The sequence below is a fragment of the Lineus longissimus genome, chromosome 1, assembly GCF_910592395.1.
Source record: "Lineus longissimus chromosome 1, tnLinLong1.2, whole genome shotgun sequence".
NCBI classification, from domain to species: Eukaryota; Metazoa; Nemertea; class Pilidiophora; order Heteronemertea; family Lineidae; genus Lineus; species Lineus longissimus.
In genome coordinates this window covers 25,788,862-25,803,863 of record NC_088308.1, presented here as the reverse complement: position 1 = coordinate 25,803,863, position 15,002 = coordinate 25,788,862, and the positions used below count along the sequence as shown (strand labels likewise).

The 15,002-nt window shown below is 38.9% G+C and overlaps 1 protein-coding gene across 2 annotated transcripts; it reads left to right on the top strand.

Moving 5' to 3' along the window:
* The first annotated feature begins 152 nt into the window (after window positions 1-152).
* On the top strand, window positions 153-9,837 carry LOC135494184 (microsomal triglyceride transfer protein large subunit-like). 2 transcript variants are annotated; one of them, XM_064782035.1, is made up of 18 exons: window positions 153-662; window positions 785-975; window positions 1,124-1,333; window positions 1,562-1,678; window positions 1,874-1,906; window positions 2,656-2,795; window positions 3,027-3,118; window positions 3,343-3,574; window positions 3,719-3,887; window positions 4,123-4,230; window positions 4,530-4,745; window positions 4,920-5,134; window positions 5,376-5,473; window positions 5,726-5,847; window positions 6,174-6,386; window positions 6,956-7,110; window positions 7,364-7,534; window positions 7,766-9,837. In XM_064782035.1, the coding sequence occupies exons 1-18, from the start codon at window positions 605-607 to the stop codon at window positions 7,911-7,913; spliced, it is 2,688 nt and encodes an 895-aa protein (XP_064638105.1). In that variant the 5' UTR covers window positions 153-604; the 3' UTR covers window positions 7,914-9,837. The 2 variants fall into 2 exon arrangements, with proteins under 2 accessions (XP_064638105.1, XP_064638108.1); XM_064782038.1 differs by lacking the exon at window positions 1,874-1,906.
* Window positions 9,838-15,002: the final 5,165 nt, after the last annotated feature.

Genomic DNA, 15,002 nt, shown 5'->3' with positions numbered 1-15,002 from the left:
CTCCAGGGGAGCGAAACGACTTCGCTTTGGAGCGAAACGACTGGAGGCGAAAAGGTCAGGAAGCGAAACAAACGCAATTCGTGCTGCCACTCCTTCCCCTGGCGTTGAATATATTAACTGAATTTAGCAGACAGACTCCAGTTTGAGTCCACACTTTATCCATATTTGCCACCTCATTTCGCATCAGATGACTATAACATATTGTTATAATGTTCTTGTTGATGAACAAAGTGTTCTGCTTCATTTCAAACTTCATTTCAGTATGAGAACTCTTAAATACTGCAGTATGAAGCCGATTGCAAAATGACTTTCAAGATGGTTGCTTGTGAAGAAAAGTGGGTCATTATCAGCTGGGAGTAATTACACTTCACCTCTTATCTCGGTCAGATTACGTGGCCAAATAATACTATAGCTGTACTTTGGTCTAGAATGAACTCTGGCCTCATTCTGCTATGACAAATTTGTTGTACATTCTCATGACGTGTTTAGAACACGTTGGTTTTTCATGTTTTGCTGGAGTGTGGAAGGAAGCTGCATCAGATCAACTGTGTTGTTAATTGTTAGTGAAGTTGTGTTTCTTAGCCATTGGGATCAGTGAAGTTGTATGAAAAGTCTCAAGATGAAGATGAAGTCCTATGTAATCCTGCTACTTGCAGTGTCTGGTAAGTGAAGGTTGCTTCTCCACACTCATGACTGAAGTCAATTGATTGAACCTTTCATCTCACTTTATTTCATTGTGAGCTTTTCTATTTATGTATTTATGTATTTCTATCTTTTCTTGCAGTTATTGCATACGCCCAGTGTTATGAAAGTGGTAAAGTGTACCGCTACAGTTATGTCACAGACCTTGCTCTAAATGAACCTCCATCAAATGTCCATTCATCAGCACGGAGAAATACTGGCCTCAAGTTAGAAGCCACCATTGAGATGAGTGTGATTTGGGCTCAAGATACACATCAGCTGATGAAATTAAAGGTAAAATATTGATCTTCAGAACGAAAATCACTAAAACTTCTTCTCAATTCATATTGTGCTCATTCTTTGAGAATAGTGTGTTACAATGATTGCAATATTTGTCTTCTCATTTCAGTCTTTTGTTTATACTAGCTGTGATTTATTTCAGGTTTATGATGCCAAGCTGTACAGTGCTTCAAAGAGCAGCAAGCATATTGACCTGGGACTCCTGTCTGACAAACCTGCATACTTCAGCCGAGTTAAGGGTGTCATCACGAGGGTCTATGTTTCGGGAAAGGAAAAGACCCTCTCGCTAAATATCAAGAATGGTATCATCAGTATGTTTCAGTTTCAAACAATGGACGGGAAAACCTCTGAGGTAAGTTGGGAATGATCTATAATTGATAAATTATTGGTAAGACCCGCTTCAATTGGAAGTCACAATCTTTGAGGGGATTGTGAATCACAACATCTTTGAAAACAGTCACAACTATGAAGGAGACGCTTAAAAGTAGCAAAATTGACATTTTCCATGGAGACATGATATGACCATGAGCAGTTTCTGGTGACTGCAGATATATAATTTGTGAAAATGCTATTATTTCAGGTTGACGTGTCTGGTGTGTGTGATGTGATGTATGTCTTGGATCGAAACATCATCACCAAGACGAGATCACACTGTTCAAACCTAGAGATAGCAGGACAGTATCAAAATTCAAATGAGGTGAGAGAATAAGCTTTTGGAAATCCTGTCATTCAAAACAATAAAGTGACTTGCCCGAGGTTGTTAGACTAGCTTTTGAAATGCTTACTCAAGTTGTTTTCAGTATCCAATGTTGGAAGAGGCAGGGATTCAAAAGAGATGAGATACGCAAATTGAAGTTTGTCACAAGTCATTAGTTCGTTGTATTTTTTCCAGTCTTCTGATGCAAAGCCCACATCAAAGCATAAGGTAATGCATAGCATTGTGAGGTGACAGGTCTAGGGGGCATTTTCTCTCTATCGTTACCTGGTAATGGGTTTTCAGGTATTGGTGATTGCAGAATTTAGTCTCCAGTATGACAATGAGACTTTCTTTATAGATTGTATATGTGAAAATTGTCATCATAGTTTGTTGGTTAACCTTCGTGGTTCGATCATGATGATTAGTTTTATGATATATTTCAGTGGATCACAGACAAGGAAAGAACAATCCAAACAACCAACTAATGTATTGTGATATGTTTAACTTTGTTAAGCTAATACATTATTTTATTTCATTCAATATAATATGATAATGAATGATTGTTATCTGCATATGTACTGGCATGACCTGGCCTTGTTGAGACAATACATCATGAACGTTTCTTCATGACATATTCTCAAGTGTATGGTGATTAATCACTAATTCTATTGTTTATCTGATGGTGTGGTACTCCAAGTTAATCATTAACATGAACATGGATGTTGATAGATAATGAAGAACTCGATCATAGTTCAGTGGGTGAAATTGGTCAGATATCATGCATGATACAGCATGGAAGTAAAGAAAACCTTGAAGAGTCAGTCTTGAGTCTGTCACTTGCTCTGATTTCAAAAGTACAGTTAGTCACCCAAGGCGTGAGAACAATGGCGGAAAACCCAGAAGGGACGAAGGCCCCTCAGAAGGGCCATCTCTCTCATTGTCTCTGTGAAAATAATGGATATTTATTTCTGTTACAGTTGTTGGACATCGATCTTGATGCAGTGTCTTCTACCACTTATGAATTGGCTGGGAATGTAATAAAAACAGCGGCCACAACCGAACAATTCATCACCCGTCTCAATCTGAAGCGAGATTTGGGATGCAGAGTACAACAAAGGTAGATTTTATATTAACTCATCTCTACTTCAGAACTTTGAACTGAGTTGGTCATAACCCAAGAAGTCATACCCTAATTATAGTGGGCCTAAAGCTTACTGGGGATAACCATAAGGGCAAATCTAGAGAGAGGTACTATGCTTTGCAGTGCTAGCTTATCATTTCTCGGTAGGCAGTACAACTTGGCAGCAATCATGCAGAAGACTCTGATTACGTCTTTTCTTGTTTTTAGGCAGCATTTGATGTTAGAAGATGACCAAGGTGACTGCCCTGATGAACTCCCTGGAAACAGCCTCGGAGAGGCAGTGGCTATGCTCAAGAAAGGTACAACATTTACTTCTATCCCTGCCCAAAGTGCCCACCGCACTTCCTGGGTAGTTGTGCTATTGATATGGTACAGTGAGGTATTCACCAAAAGACCCATGTATACTTGAAAAACAATAATTCCTTATTCAGTTGAATCACTCAAAACCATTTTTTTCACTGGAAGTGGAAGCTGATTGTTATGATTTTGATATGATTTGATACTTATCCAAAATTCATTTCAGCTCGTCTCCTGAATGAAATGATGCTTAGCAGTGATACAGAAGCCAAACAGTGTGGAGACGAATGCGTGAAGCCAGCTGCTCTCATGGAACAGTATCGTGACCTGATGTACAAGACCAGCATGGCTAGAGTGGACACAGCATCTGCCTTCATTGAACTCGTAGAGAGCTTCAGATACGCGAGCCAGAAAACAATCAGGGAAATTCTTGATAACCCAGACAATGCCTACAGCATGTAAGTCCTTCTGATTCTTGTGTTTGTTCAAAGGCCCATTACTATACATATCACGGTGGTTTCTAGCAAGACTATTTCAATTTAGATAGTGTCTGTACATTAAAAAAGTCCCATTACATCTTTATTCTTTATTTCTTGTTTCAGCCCGGAGTTGATAGATGTAGCAGTTGCAGCCCAGAATACAGCAGCGCAGGATGCTCTCCTTGAATTTGTCGCCTTTGATGATGCCTACGATGAAGAGGTCCCCGAGAGATATCTGTTTGCCACGTCATTTTCCACTCATCCTCCTGAACGTGTGCTCACTGACTTACTGGTACGTTAGCCTATATTTATGTTATTACCTGTTGGACCAATTTGAGGTCTTCTTGGACTATGTGGTTGCTGCCAGTTCTCAAGTTCGAATTGATTTATGTATGGTACCAACACCACATCATGCAGTAGGGAAACACTGACGCGGTTTCTTCTGGTTCTCCCACAGATATATGATAGCTCAAAAAGGTTAAGACCTATAAATTGAATGTTTTTGATTCATTCTTATTCAATTTCAGTCAATAGCCAAAAAGAACCCCGAGAGTCCCAAAGTTGAAGAAGCAACATTGCTGGCCCTTGGAGCTGTAGTATTTACATTCTGTCGAGTGGATGATTGCAAGGCACAGGTAAGAGTAACAGGAGTAACATGAAGCAGGTACAGTCTATATTTCCTACAAAAACCTGGCACTGGTGACCATTCACTTTCACAACTTCAAGAAGGCAGCTGGATATTGCAGTCTCCATAGCCTCATGAAGAGACTTGATGTTGTTGAACACAGTGTTCACATGAATTGTCATACTGTTGATCACTGAATGGTCCTGCCTGGACTGCCAATGTTTAGGTGGCCTCAAACGTTAGAGTTGTATTAGCTTGGATTGAACATAGATGAAGAAGTATGACATGTTGAGCATTTTATCAATCCAGATCATCACAGATATACGAGAGTTCCTGGAGCAACGTTTAGAAGCCTGCAAGGAACAAGACTGTCGTCTACACCACCTGCGTGCCCTAGGGAATGCTGGGATGCCAGAGAGTATTCCCACTCTGCTGCGGTACGGGGAAGGACACACAGATCAGGAGACGTGTCTGGCGGCCTTGCAGAGTCTGAGGAGGATGGAGAGGAAGTACATTGATGAGGAGGTAAGGGGTTGTTAGAGTGAATTATTGTAGCTTTTCCTTAGGCCCTGTTGTGGGTCACCATCACATACTATTCCACTGGGGACCTCACAAGCAGCCAGTGCTAATGTTGCCATGCTACAGCCAAGTTTGTAGAATAGTTACTATATGATGTATTTATACCAATTCCTTTCACAGGTGAAGCAAATTGTGACAGATATGTACTTCCAAACCTACCATAACTATTCAGTTAGTGTTAGAACTTTGGCAGCTACAATCCTGATCAAGTATAAGCCAACAGTCGACCAACTCAGGAACATTATCCAGTCAACAATCAGTCGAGATGAGTTTGAGACATCCACCTATATCTACAAAAGAATACTGGATGTTGCAAGACAAGATAGTTATCTGAGGTAAGGTAGCATAACTAGGTGGATGAGTGAAATGGCAGATAACCAGTTTGAAGAGTTGAATTGTCTTGACTGGTGCTGAGTATTCTCTGGTGGTCAAGAATCAAAACAAAAGCAACAACATTGGGAGGAAACTTGGCACGTTCCTTTCTCAGAATGCGATAATCATGGATGACTAAGTGTTGAAACAGTGTTCTTATAATTCTGCACACGTTCATTTATAGTGATTACCTTTAACTTTCAGGAAGACTTTGGCAGTGGCCCTGAAAGATAAATACACTAACAACTACTATGCATTGTCTCACAATGGAACGTCAAGTGCATTTACTGGATCTTTGGGAGGTAAGTTGGGGCAACACCAAGGATGGTACAGGAGTTGACGACAGGTGCTGATGAGCTTCCTAGCTGAGGACTTTGCTCCTGATTACCCTATAAAAATATTCCTGAAGCAAATTTCAGTGAGCAAGTAAATCTTAGCTGAATCCTGAGAAAAAACTGCCTACCAATATTGTCAGCCTAAAGCTCGCACTTCATTGGAGTTGGAGAGAAATTTAAAAGAGTGATGATGTGATGTATTTTGTCTTTATTTGACAGAAACAGAAGATGTTGATGTCAAGTATGGGCTGTTTATTGAGAACACGAAGCTTGGTATGCTGAGACGCAGCTCGATGGATGTGACTCTGGATGGGAAGAGGCATAGTCTACCACTCATTTCGGTGAGTATACCACCTTTACTGGACAAGCAGGCAGGCATAGCTGACTGAATATATACAAGGAAGAAAACATGATGGACTTCCCAATATTGAATTTAATTATCGCCGGCAATCATGGGAAACCGCATGGTTTTCAAAGGCTTTGGATGAATTCCAGTGTAAGTCATTGGCTCAGCAGTTGTAACCAACTACAAAGCCTGTGGAATGCAGGAAACTAGGACTATTTTCTGATCCCCTTATGCCCCTAAGGTAGCATGGTATGTTGCCACCTGGCAGCGATTCCCTCCTGTTTTAAACAAGTGAAGTATCTAATCGTTTTCATTGTCTAGGTTGGGATGTATGCTGAGGGAATGGAGTCTGTCGTCGGTACTGGTGAAGAGGAGGCAGCTGAGGGATCGGGAGCAGAGGCTGAAGAAGCTTCTGGTGGAATGGTGCTGACATTCTTAGATGTCATGCTACGTCCAATACAGTTCTTCAAGGGCATGGGAGGATTGATGTCAGCTGTGTGGAGTGCCCCAAGTGAACCAGTGTCTGCACTCCAGGTATGTGGGATATGGGTAGTCTTTATAAGTGTATTCATTTGTGAAATCCTAAGTTAACACCTTCAGCGCCGAGACCACGTAGATCTCCATGGCCCAAATCCCCTCCCTCTTTGAGCTGGTTATCGGAGTCTAATTGACTTCATGAAAGAACTACGCCATCGCCATCTTGAGGGCAAGGTAGGAACTGAAAAGAGCTGGTTATCTGAGTCTCATGGACTTCACGGAAGAACTACGCCATCGCCATCTTCAGGGCAAGATAGGAACTGAAAGCTGGTTATCGGAGTTTCTTCCGTGCCCTGAAGATGGCGGTGGCGTAGTTCTTTCATGAAGTCCATGAGACTCCGATAACCAGATCAAAGAGGGGGGGATTTGGGCCATGTAGATCTACGTGGTTCGGCACTGAAGGTGTTAAACGAGTTGGAGTCTGTCTTACATGCAAGTCCTAGTAGGTCTTTCAGCTGTTATATTCAACTTTGAACAATCTACAATTGTATGACAACTTCCTTTGAAAATGACCTCCAACCAAATGCTGCTATGTTCCGTTCAAATGTACCCCCTTACTATTTCAGGGCAACATCCTTCTGCACGACTATCACCGGCTAATCCGGTTACAGAATGGTCTTGTTGTTGATCTAGACCTCAAGAGTTGCCTCTCACTCGATCTATCGGGCTCCATCAGTATCAGCCTATGGAACAAAAATTCTAATTCCGTTGTTAGAAACAGGTAAGTTTTTCTAACTTTGCCTTTGATCCTTTGAGAACATTGGGCTGTTACATGTGACACTGTGGGTGAGACCATGATAGAAATTACCATCTGTGCTTGTCACCTCTGAGGGCATGGGCTCCATTCCCAGTTGGGCCTCTCACTGTGTGAAAGAGAAGGAACTCTCCGATGGCATAGATGTCCTCTTGGGTCATCTCATGCTTTTGTACGCCAATTTCTTGTTATATTATATGAAACCACTTTCTGATTCCAGTGGTGCTCTTGTGATAAATGGTAAGACAACAATAGACGCCTCAATCTTTAAGACCGGCTTGGACTTCACGGCAGAATCCGAATCATTCATGGACTTCACATCTGATGTAGACTTCAGTGACCAGCCAACTAGATTATGTTTGCAGATGAGCCAACCAGAGTTGGAATTCAAGTAAGTTCCTCATCTACAGATAAAAGTGCTGTCAGAGTAATATTTAAATTGACTGAAAATCCTAGGTCAATTGTACCAAATGTTTATATGACTATGAGACACACTACTGCAACTGGCCTGATGCAACACTTACAAGGCATACTATGACTGCATTGCAAGCCTCGACATGTGTACCATCATGACTAAAATTCTCTGCCTTGTAAGCTTCTAACTAGTCTTATTCAATTACAGGTACACCACCAACCGCTACGAGACACTTCGAGGTGAAATAGTGCACAAATCTACATACACTAACACAGATGAGTTCCCAGCATTATCATATCTGCTGAATCGCCACAATAGTAAATCGTGTCATGAGATGCTCGAAGAGGGATATTGATAATGGTTAATGCTAGGAGATTCTTGCATTCTTATAAAGGCAGCTGTTTATTACTTATTACTCCGGGAAGGGTCAACTGAAACTATTAGATGAAACTTTGGAGTACTGCTGATTTCTTTATCGTTTCGTGAGCCTCTTGTGAATGGTTGTAACTCGAAGTGTGAATTGTTCACCAAGACATTGTCAAAAGCTAGTGTACGTGTTCTAAAGTCATTCCATATCATACCACAGCAACTTAACCCATCAGGGTCAATAAAGGATTATATTTCTGGTCACATAACAAGCTTATGGTATTGCCATGTCTTTCAGTAGGTGCTATTGTTCAATTTTAGTCAGGCACAGACAATGACAAAAGAGGAGTCTAAGGACAATCAGATCACTATTACTCAGTTCTGCACTACAGGGGAATGCTTGCTTGTGTGCAGATACAGTTTAATAGAATGTGTGTGTGTATTACCAATGGTTCCCTGAACCTACAGGAACAACTTCTGTATAAAATGGCCATCAGTTAGCGCTCTGGGGCCCTCCTCCAATCAAAGGGAGTTGTCTCAGCTAAATAATCTGTCAAGCATTTTGATAAACTGCTGTCAGCTGAGAGGACGCCCATCAATGTCTCATCATTTTATATCCAGATTTTGTATTGTTATTTGTATAAATTGTAAGCTTTTATTATTATCATGATATTGTAACGAGATTATCGTAGTTGAGCCACAGTCTTATACTTGGTGCTTCGTCACGTTGTGTTATATTTGGAATCTTGTCTCAGTTTCGTATTGCCATCTTGAGAGGTTTTGATTAGTGTCCAAAGCATTTGTTGGCTTTCATAATGTCATGCTTTCAGTTGTATTTGAACAAGGTGCTGTCAGTGTTGTACCAGTGTTGAGTCTTGTGTGACACTGCCTGTAAAAGTTGTGAGAAGACTGCTCGAACAAAGATTACTATGCAAGTTGTGTAACCAAGGTGCTCATAGTGTTGCAAGACTTTATTTTAGTCAGAAAGTGAGATGAATTGATGAAAACTGCCTCAAGTACATGTGGTGCTGATCTTGTAGACGCTGTGTTCTGTATTTGTTGAGGATACTCAAGGGATATACGTATAGTAAGAGTATTTTTCTATGATTTTAGTGAAAATGAACTAAAACCCATCTTTTTCTATAAAGATCAACCGGTGTTGTTGACGTAACAGTTTATGTACATGTATGTACTGATGTTTAGTGTTCGCTGGTGGTGGTACATGTGTGATTTCCAAATGATGGATTTATATTTCACAGAATCATGAGTTATCTCTTATACTCTTGAAGAAAACTGCCATTTACTCAATTCAGTAACTTTATTCATCTTTAAATGAACATGGAAAGTCAGTAAGGTATACACAAGCATTCAAGCCCATGAATCTAATGCACTCAAACACTCTATAGATGATCACATGTGTGGTGAAGATTATGCTCAGGAGATAATCTCCCTAATTGTCCTAAATCAGTATCTCATCTGTTCTGTACAGTGAATGAGGGGAGATGCTACTTAAGCTAAAGAGAGATTTGTGGGAGGGTTACTCCAAGGTTCTTTTAAGGAGGTCAGAAACATGTGCATCAAGGCTAAAAGCAAGCTTAGCATAAACAATTTAGCTTGTAATGATGGTCCGATTCCACGACAGCAGGAAACTCATGATTTCTGGTCACTTGTATTGTACGAACATGTACATGTATAGTCACATGTATAGTCACATGTATAGTCACATGTATAGTCACATGTATAGTCATTGCCAATTAGAATCATGTTTGCATAATTGAGTCCCACTCGGCAACCTTTAAAATCATGTATCTACATGTATACCCATAAATTGCTTTTATAATATTATTCAGAATGATGTTGTACATTGTATATAAATGTGATTTTGATATTGAATAAAATATTGTTTTGTTTAATTTCTTGGCTTTGATTGTCTTCTTTACCACAAGTTTTTTCATGCTCACCAGGGCACTTCCTTGGTTTGGTTCATCTTAGTTCGGGAATCGGATGTTGCTCAGTATCTGGACTGCATTCCAGAAAATCCGATGAAGAGCACCAATCCTGCCGAGTCCACAAGCCATCCTTTTGAATGTGACTGTCCTCATAAGACCTATTTGGGAAGAATGGAAATAAACACCACAGAGTCTCCCACGGGTGCAACTCAGTCATTATGAGGATTTCCACTGCAACAGAGGTCCTGTTTGGCATCAATAAGTAGGGGCGACCTCCTTTTTTGTTCATTTTCACAGAGGTTCTTTTCTGGCCAGCATCAGGATTCTGTTGTACATTCACCACTGAAGCAAAGTCGAGTGCTCCCGGCCCAGTATCTTATCATATTGCCGTCCTATCACTTTCTGGGCAATGAACTATTGAACTTGCCCATTAGCTGGTATCTATATTCCTCTACTCTATCTGAGAGGCACCAGGTCAAAACTTGGGACAATGCCAAATACATGTATAATAGGTGGATTACTGAAGGAATCAGGACATAGGCACAACCATGGCAAACGAACAGTAACAACCAGACCTGATGAGATTGCAGATACTGTCACAACCAGACCTCTCTGACTGAGGGCAGGCCCAGTATAGCAAGCAAATAGGCTTATAATTACAAGCACTGTGACTGCCTTGAAATACTGCTATGCCACTCTAGTATACCCCAGTCCATCTGCGGCTTTGAGGGGCAAAGACTGGCTCGTGAAAAAAACCAAGTTAATTTTCAAATTATTGTATCTGATCAAGTTTATTATGCAACAGCCTACACAGGGCTACAATTACAAGCATACAATATCAACACCTCGATAAAACAAGCTAGTGTAAGGAAACCTGAAATGTGCGTCACGGAACGACCACGCGTGATAACTTTACAAATAGCACCAAAGAACCAGTGGCAGGACAAGGCAATGTACAAGGTAACATTGTATTGTATATCAATACATTGCAATGTACAAGCATACATGTATTGTAATTTCCTTCTTTGGATGAACCTCTGAAACTTTCGTTGGATTTTAAATTTCAACTTTTTGATTGAGAAATAGTCTATTGTCGTCTTGATAAATCTCAGCCCAAGGTAGAAATGTCCAAAGGTCCATAACAAGAGGATGTTACAAAAGATATCTATATGGTGCAATGTACATGGATACAGTGTCATGGTGAGAAATAAACAGATCATTCATAAATTCGCAACACTGCAAGAACCAAGATCAAAGATTCATGTGTCATTTTTAAAATTCTCTCATGCACTAACAACTACTTTAAAATGAGATATTTCAGCCTTTAGAAACACTCTTTCCTAATCATGATGATCCAAACAATTGTCATGAAAAACTTAACCCATGAAAAACCTCCCATGGTTCTTGAAGCGTTGTTTCAAAACAAGTCTTGGTGATAACTTCTGACAAATTAGCACCCTAATGTGATTGGAAGTCTTCATTTTCCCAGCAGTTGTTAAAATTGTTATCAGATGAAAATGTGGAGATTTTACAATAGGGCTCTATACGTACATTCATATTGCATATTTTACAGTGCATAGATAATTTTTTTCAATATAATGCCAAGTATCTACTGGAACATTAAAATGCAGAATATGACTACAAGAAACTGCCTTTAAAACTTGTCCATAACCATAAGCATTGCCATATTCTCTAAAATATCAAAAGTTCAAACATTAACCATTTTGATTGTCATGGTTTGAGATTCCTATCTGACAAATAACTGTCGACTTAGATATGTAACAGATCTTTACTTCGATGATTGTCTTGAAAGTCACAAAATAGTACAATAAGGGTACCAGCAAAAATGGCTCCCCAATGCCGCGCTGACTGTCACAAGGGTATTGCATTGATATGACAGGATATGTAACATGAATTTTATCTGAGTTTTGACGTCATTTTGATGCATTAACCTGGTGAAAATTAGTGCCGCGTATCGGGCTGCTCATACCCTACTATTTGGCAAGAAGTGCAAGATATGTTTAAATTCTATCAAAGGATTATCAAACTACATGTTGACCTAACTATGTACAGGATGTGTCAAAAAATATGTACCAAAAAGCCAACAGACTGGACAAAATGCAGTTTCTATGGCCGTCTCATTTGCTTAGAATAGAACTGCTCACTTTGGTACGGGTTTTTCAAGAAATTACTGTTGATATAAATTCTGGATCCAATTAGAGTTTCAAACCCCAACCTTTATTCAGCATTTCTCATCTTAACATTTCTAATCAGGTGCCTGGTCTTTCTGAACAACCCAAAGGAAACCAGACAGAAATACTTAACTGAGGAGTGCCCTCACTGTGCAACTGTGAACACCATTAACCGGAAATGTCTAGGAAGTTAGATTTCCTGATAGTGCAAGTAGGAAATATTTAATCTTGATGGTATTATAATTTGAGATGAAAATTGGTGTTTAAAATAAAAGATCTTTGTCATGTCACTGGGATCCTGACCGGATTCATGTTCTATTGCAAGACAGAGTAGAGGTGGTTTTTGGCTTAAAGGTTTGATTGCAAGGTCAGGATGTCCTATAAGAGGGGTTTTTAAGTGGACCTAAATGACCACAGAAAAGAGGTAACTCTGGGCAAGCATTGAATAGGAAAGATTCTCTACAAGACTGTTTTTTGAATAGCTTGCGGATCAAATGTCCCTTTCGCTTTAACAGGCAAACATTGTATGGAAGGATGGTAGGAAGTAAACAACTCTGTCAGGTTGATATTCTCAGAAAATCTCCCCCTCAGCACCAGAACCAACCTGTCTAAACAAAACTAATCTCATAAGATCTTTGTACAAATTCACAATTACATGGATGGCTCCAGCAACTAAATTCATAGAACATTTTATAGGTTAGGTCTTAGGTCTTACTTTTCTAGGCACTCGAATATTTTCTTAGAAAATTTATGCTATCGCTAGAGCTGCATTGTGGATGATATAAGCATACCTTGTGCAATTAAACGAAGACAGTAAAGAACATTCAACATCTAAATTCACAAATTTCTTTTTGCAACTACATGTCTGATTACAACCTCCTTTAGTCAATCATTCATGATCACGTTCAAAGCAGCCTCACTGACAATGCTGTGCCTAGCTATAAAAGATGGACTATAGTACTTCTTCAAATTTAGTGAATAGGGTTTGGTAGAGATCTTTAATACTGCGCACTCATAATCCTGTAAATGTTTACCTGCCCCCACTACAGGCACTACAGGCTATAGTACATGTTTTCAAGGGAAGCACAAGCCTGTAGATGGTTTTCTAAACAGGTGATTATCTTCAGAGATTGAGTAAGCAAAAGCGGAAATATCATGCTTGAAATTATAGTCCGCTTAATTCATTGTAACAGGGCTCATTTGGTGGACCAGGTGTAAATACTCTCAAGTCAAAACTAAGGATACCTTCTTTCATTCAACTTTATCAAGTGCAGACTAATGATATCTTCAAAAAAATGTGTTACCTTTTTCTTACAAAGCAACACACAGTTCCTGTTGTTTGAGTGAGGGATCATTTTGACAATATTAGGCCTATATGCAGAGATATCTCTTTTCATGATCCCAATATGCCCTTCAATTCAGCCCCTTTAAGGGAGAGATTGCTGAGACATAGGCTATAGCATTAAGTATTGGAAATGGTCCCCACATGAATATAAACACAACGTTGGTTCTTTTCATAAGGAGAGACATATGTCCTCAAACACAATAGCATTTTCATTAAACCACTAAACCAGCAGATTGCACTTCATAATGATATATCATAGGTTTATATGAATTAAAACTGCATCACCAAGACTTGTTTTTAAGATTGCACCATTGATTATATGCATAGAACAATAACTATAAAATTCTTATACTGATGATTGTCAATGCAATGATTTCATAAAAACTAAATTGGTATTGCCTTAATCACTATTGCTAATTATCTATCAATTTATACATATATAATTAACTACTCTGTTTAAAATCACTTATAATCACCAATTTCTTAAACCAACTGCAATCCCAAAGGCAAACTATGATGAAAATATTATATCAGAACTGTAGGCCAAAAAGCTGTTCTTTTCAAAGAATTTTGCCGTTTTTTAAAACAAATGCAATCAACTCCATTAAGGCGAGTTTGTTTTTTTTTAAAATTGATAATTCAAGATGTCAACAGGGTGATTCTGAATATATTTCAATTAATGCCTTGAAAAGATTGCGAAATCTTAAAGACTGTATTGTTTAAACCAAACACAGTTTGCCTCTGATCAAAACGGAACATCATATTCATTAATCATATATTCAATGATCAATTAAATTAACTCTTCAATTACAATAATCAATTTCTCATATCTTAACAAGACAAAATGTACCAGATTGATTGAAAACAGAAATCTACATCTAAGGCGAAATTAATTACATCTTTCAAGTCAAGAATTCAACTAAAACAAAACCTAAATATTATGCACATCCTAACTCTTTATGCTAATTCTACAATATGTGATCTAGTAATTAACTCTATATATGCTTATACGCTTAAAAAATGAATTGCCTTATTTTTTCTTGATCAAATATGATTCAAAATAATCCCAAATAAAGTCAAAATTCTGAAAAATGTTCGAAGTCAAAAACGTTTTGGGACTGATGATGATGCTTTATTTTGAGTAGAAAAAAAACCAGTGAAAAAAAATGTTGGACTCAGAAATTTTTTCATCTTTCAGTCAGTTCATAAATTTGAAAAATAAACAGTAAACTTATTTGACCAAAATCCAAAGCAACCATCAACATACAATATATCTGCAACCAATAAAGACTCTTGTGTATTTCACACATTTCATCAGACCAGTTCCTGGACCTTGCGATTAATGGTGATAATTGGCACTGAATCAAAACCATAGCAATATGCACTATCCAGTAGTGCATATAGGCCTACTTAGGAGGAAAACTGCAAAGTATACAGTTGAATTTAGAGGCATATCTGAATGCCACAATGCCTTGCGGGTCTGTCTGATAATACCAGCCTCAATTATCATATAGCAAGAGAACCAGGACCAGTCTGAAATATAAACATCATTTCACCATATGAAAGTCAATAACGTAACTTCCAAAACAACT

Bases quoted from the DNA above. Each gene is read 5' to 3' on its own strand.
- LOC135494184 (XM_064782035.1), top strand. From the start codon at position 605: ATGAAAAGTCTCAAGATGAAGATGAAGTCCTATGTAATCCTGCTACTT. The intron at 663-784 runs GTAAGTGAAGGT...CTTTTCTTGCAG, and splicing joins CCTGCTACTTGCAGTGTCTG to TTATTGCATACGCCCAGTGT. The intron at 1,334-1,561 runs GTAAGTTGGGAA...CTATTATTTCAG, and splicing joins TGGACGGGAAAACCTCTGAG to GTTGACGTGTCTGGTGTGTG.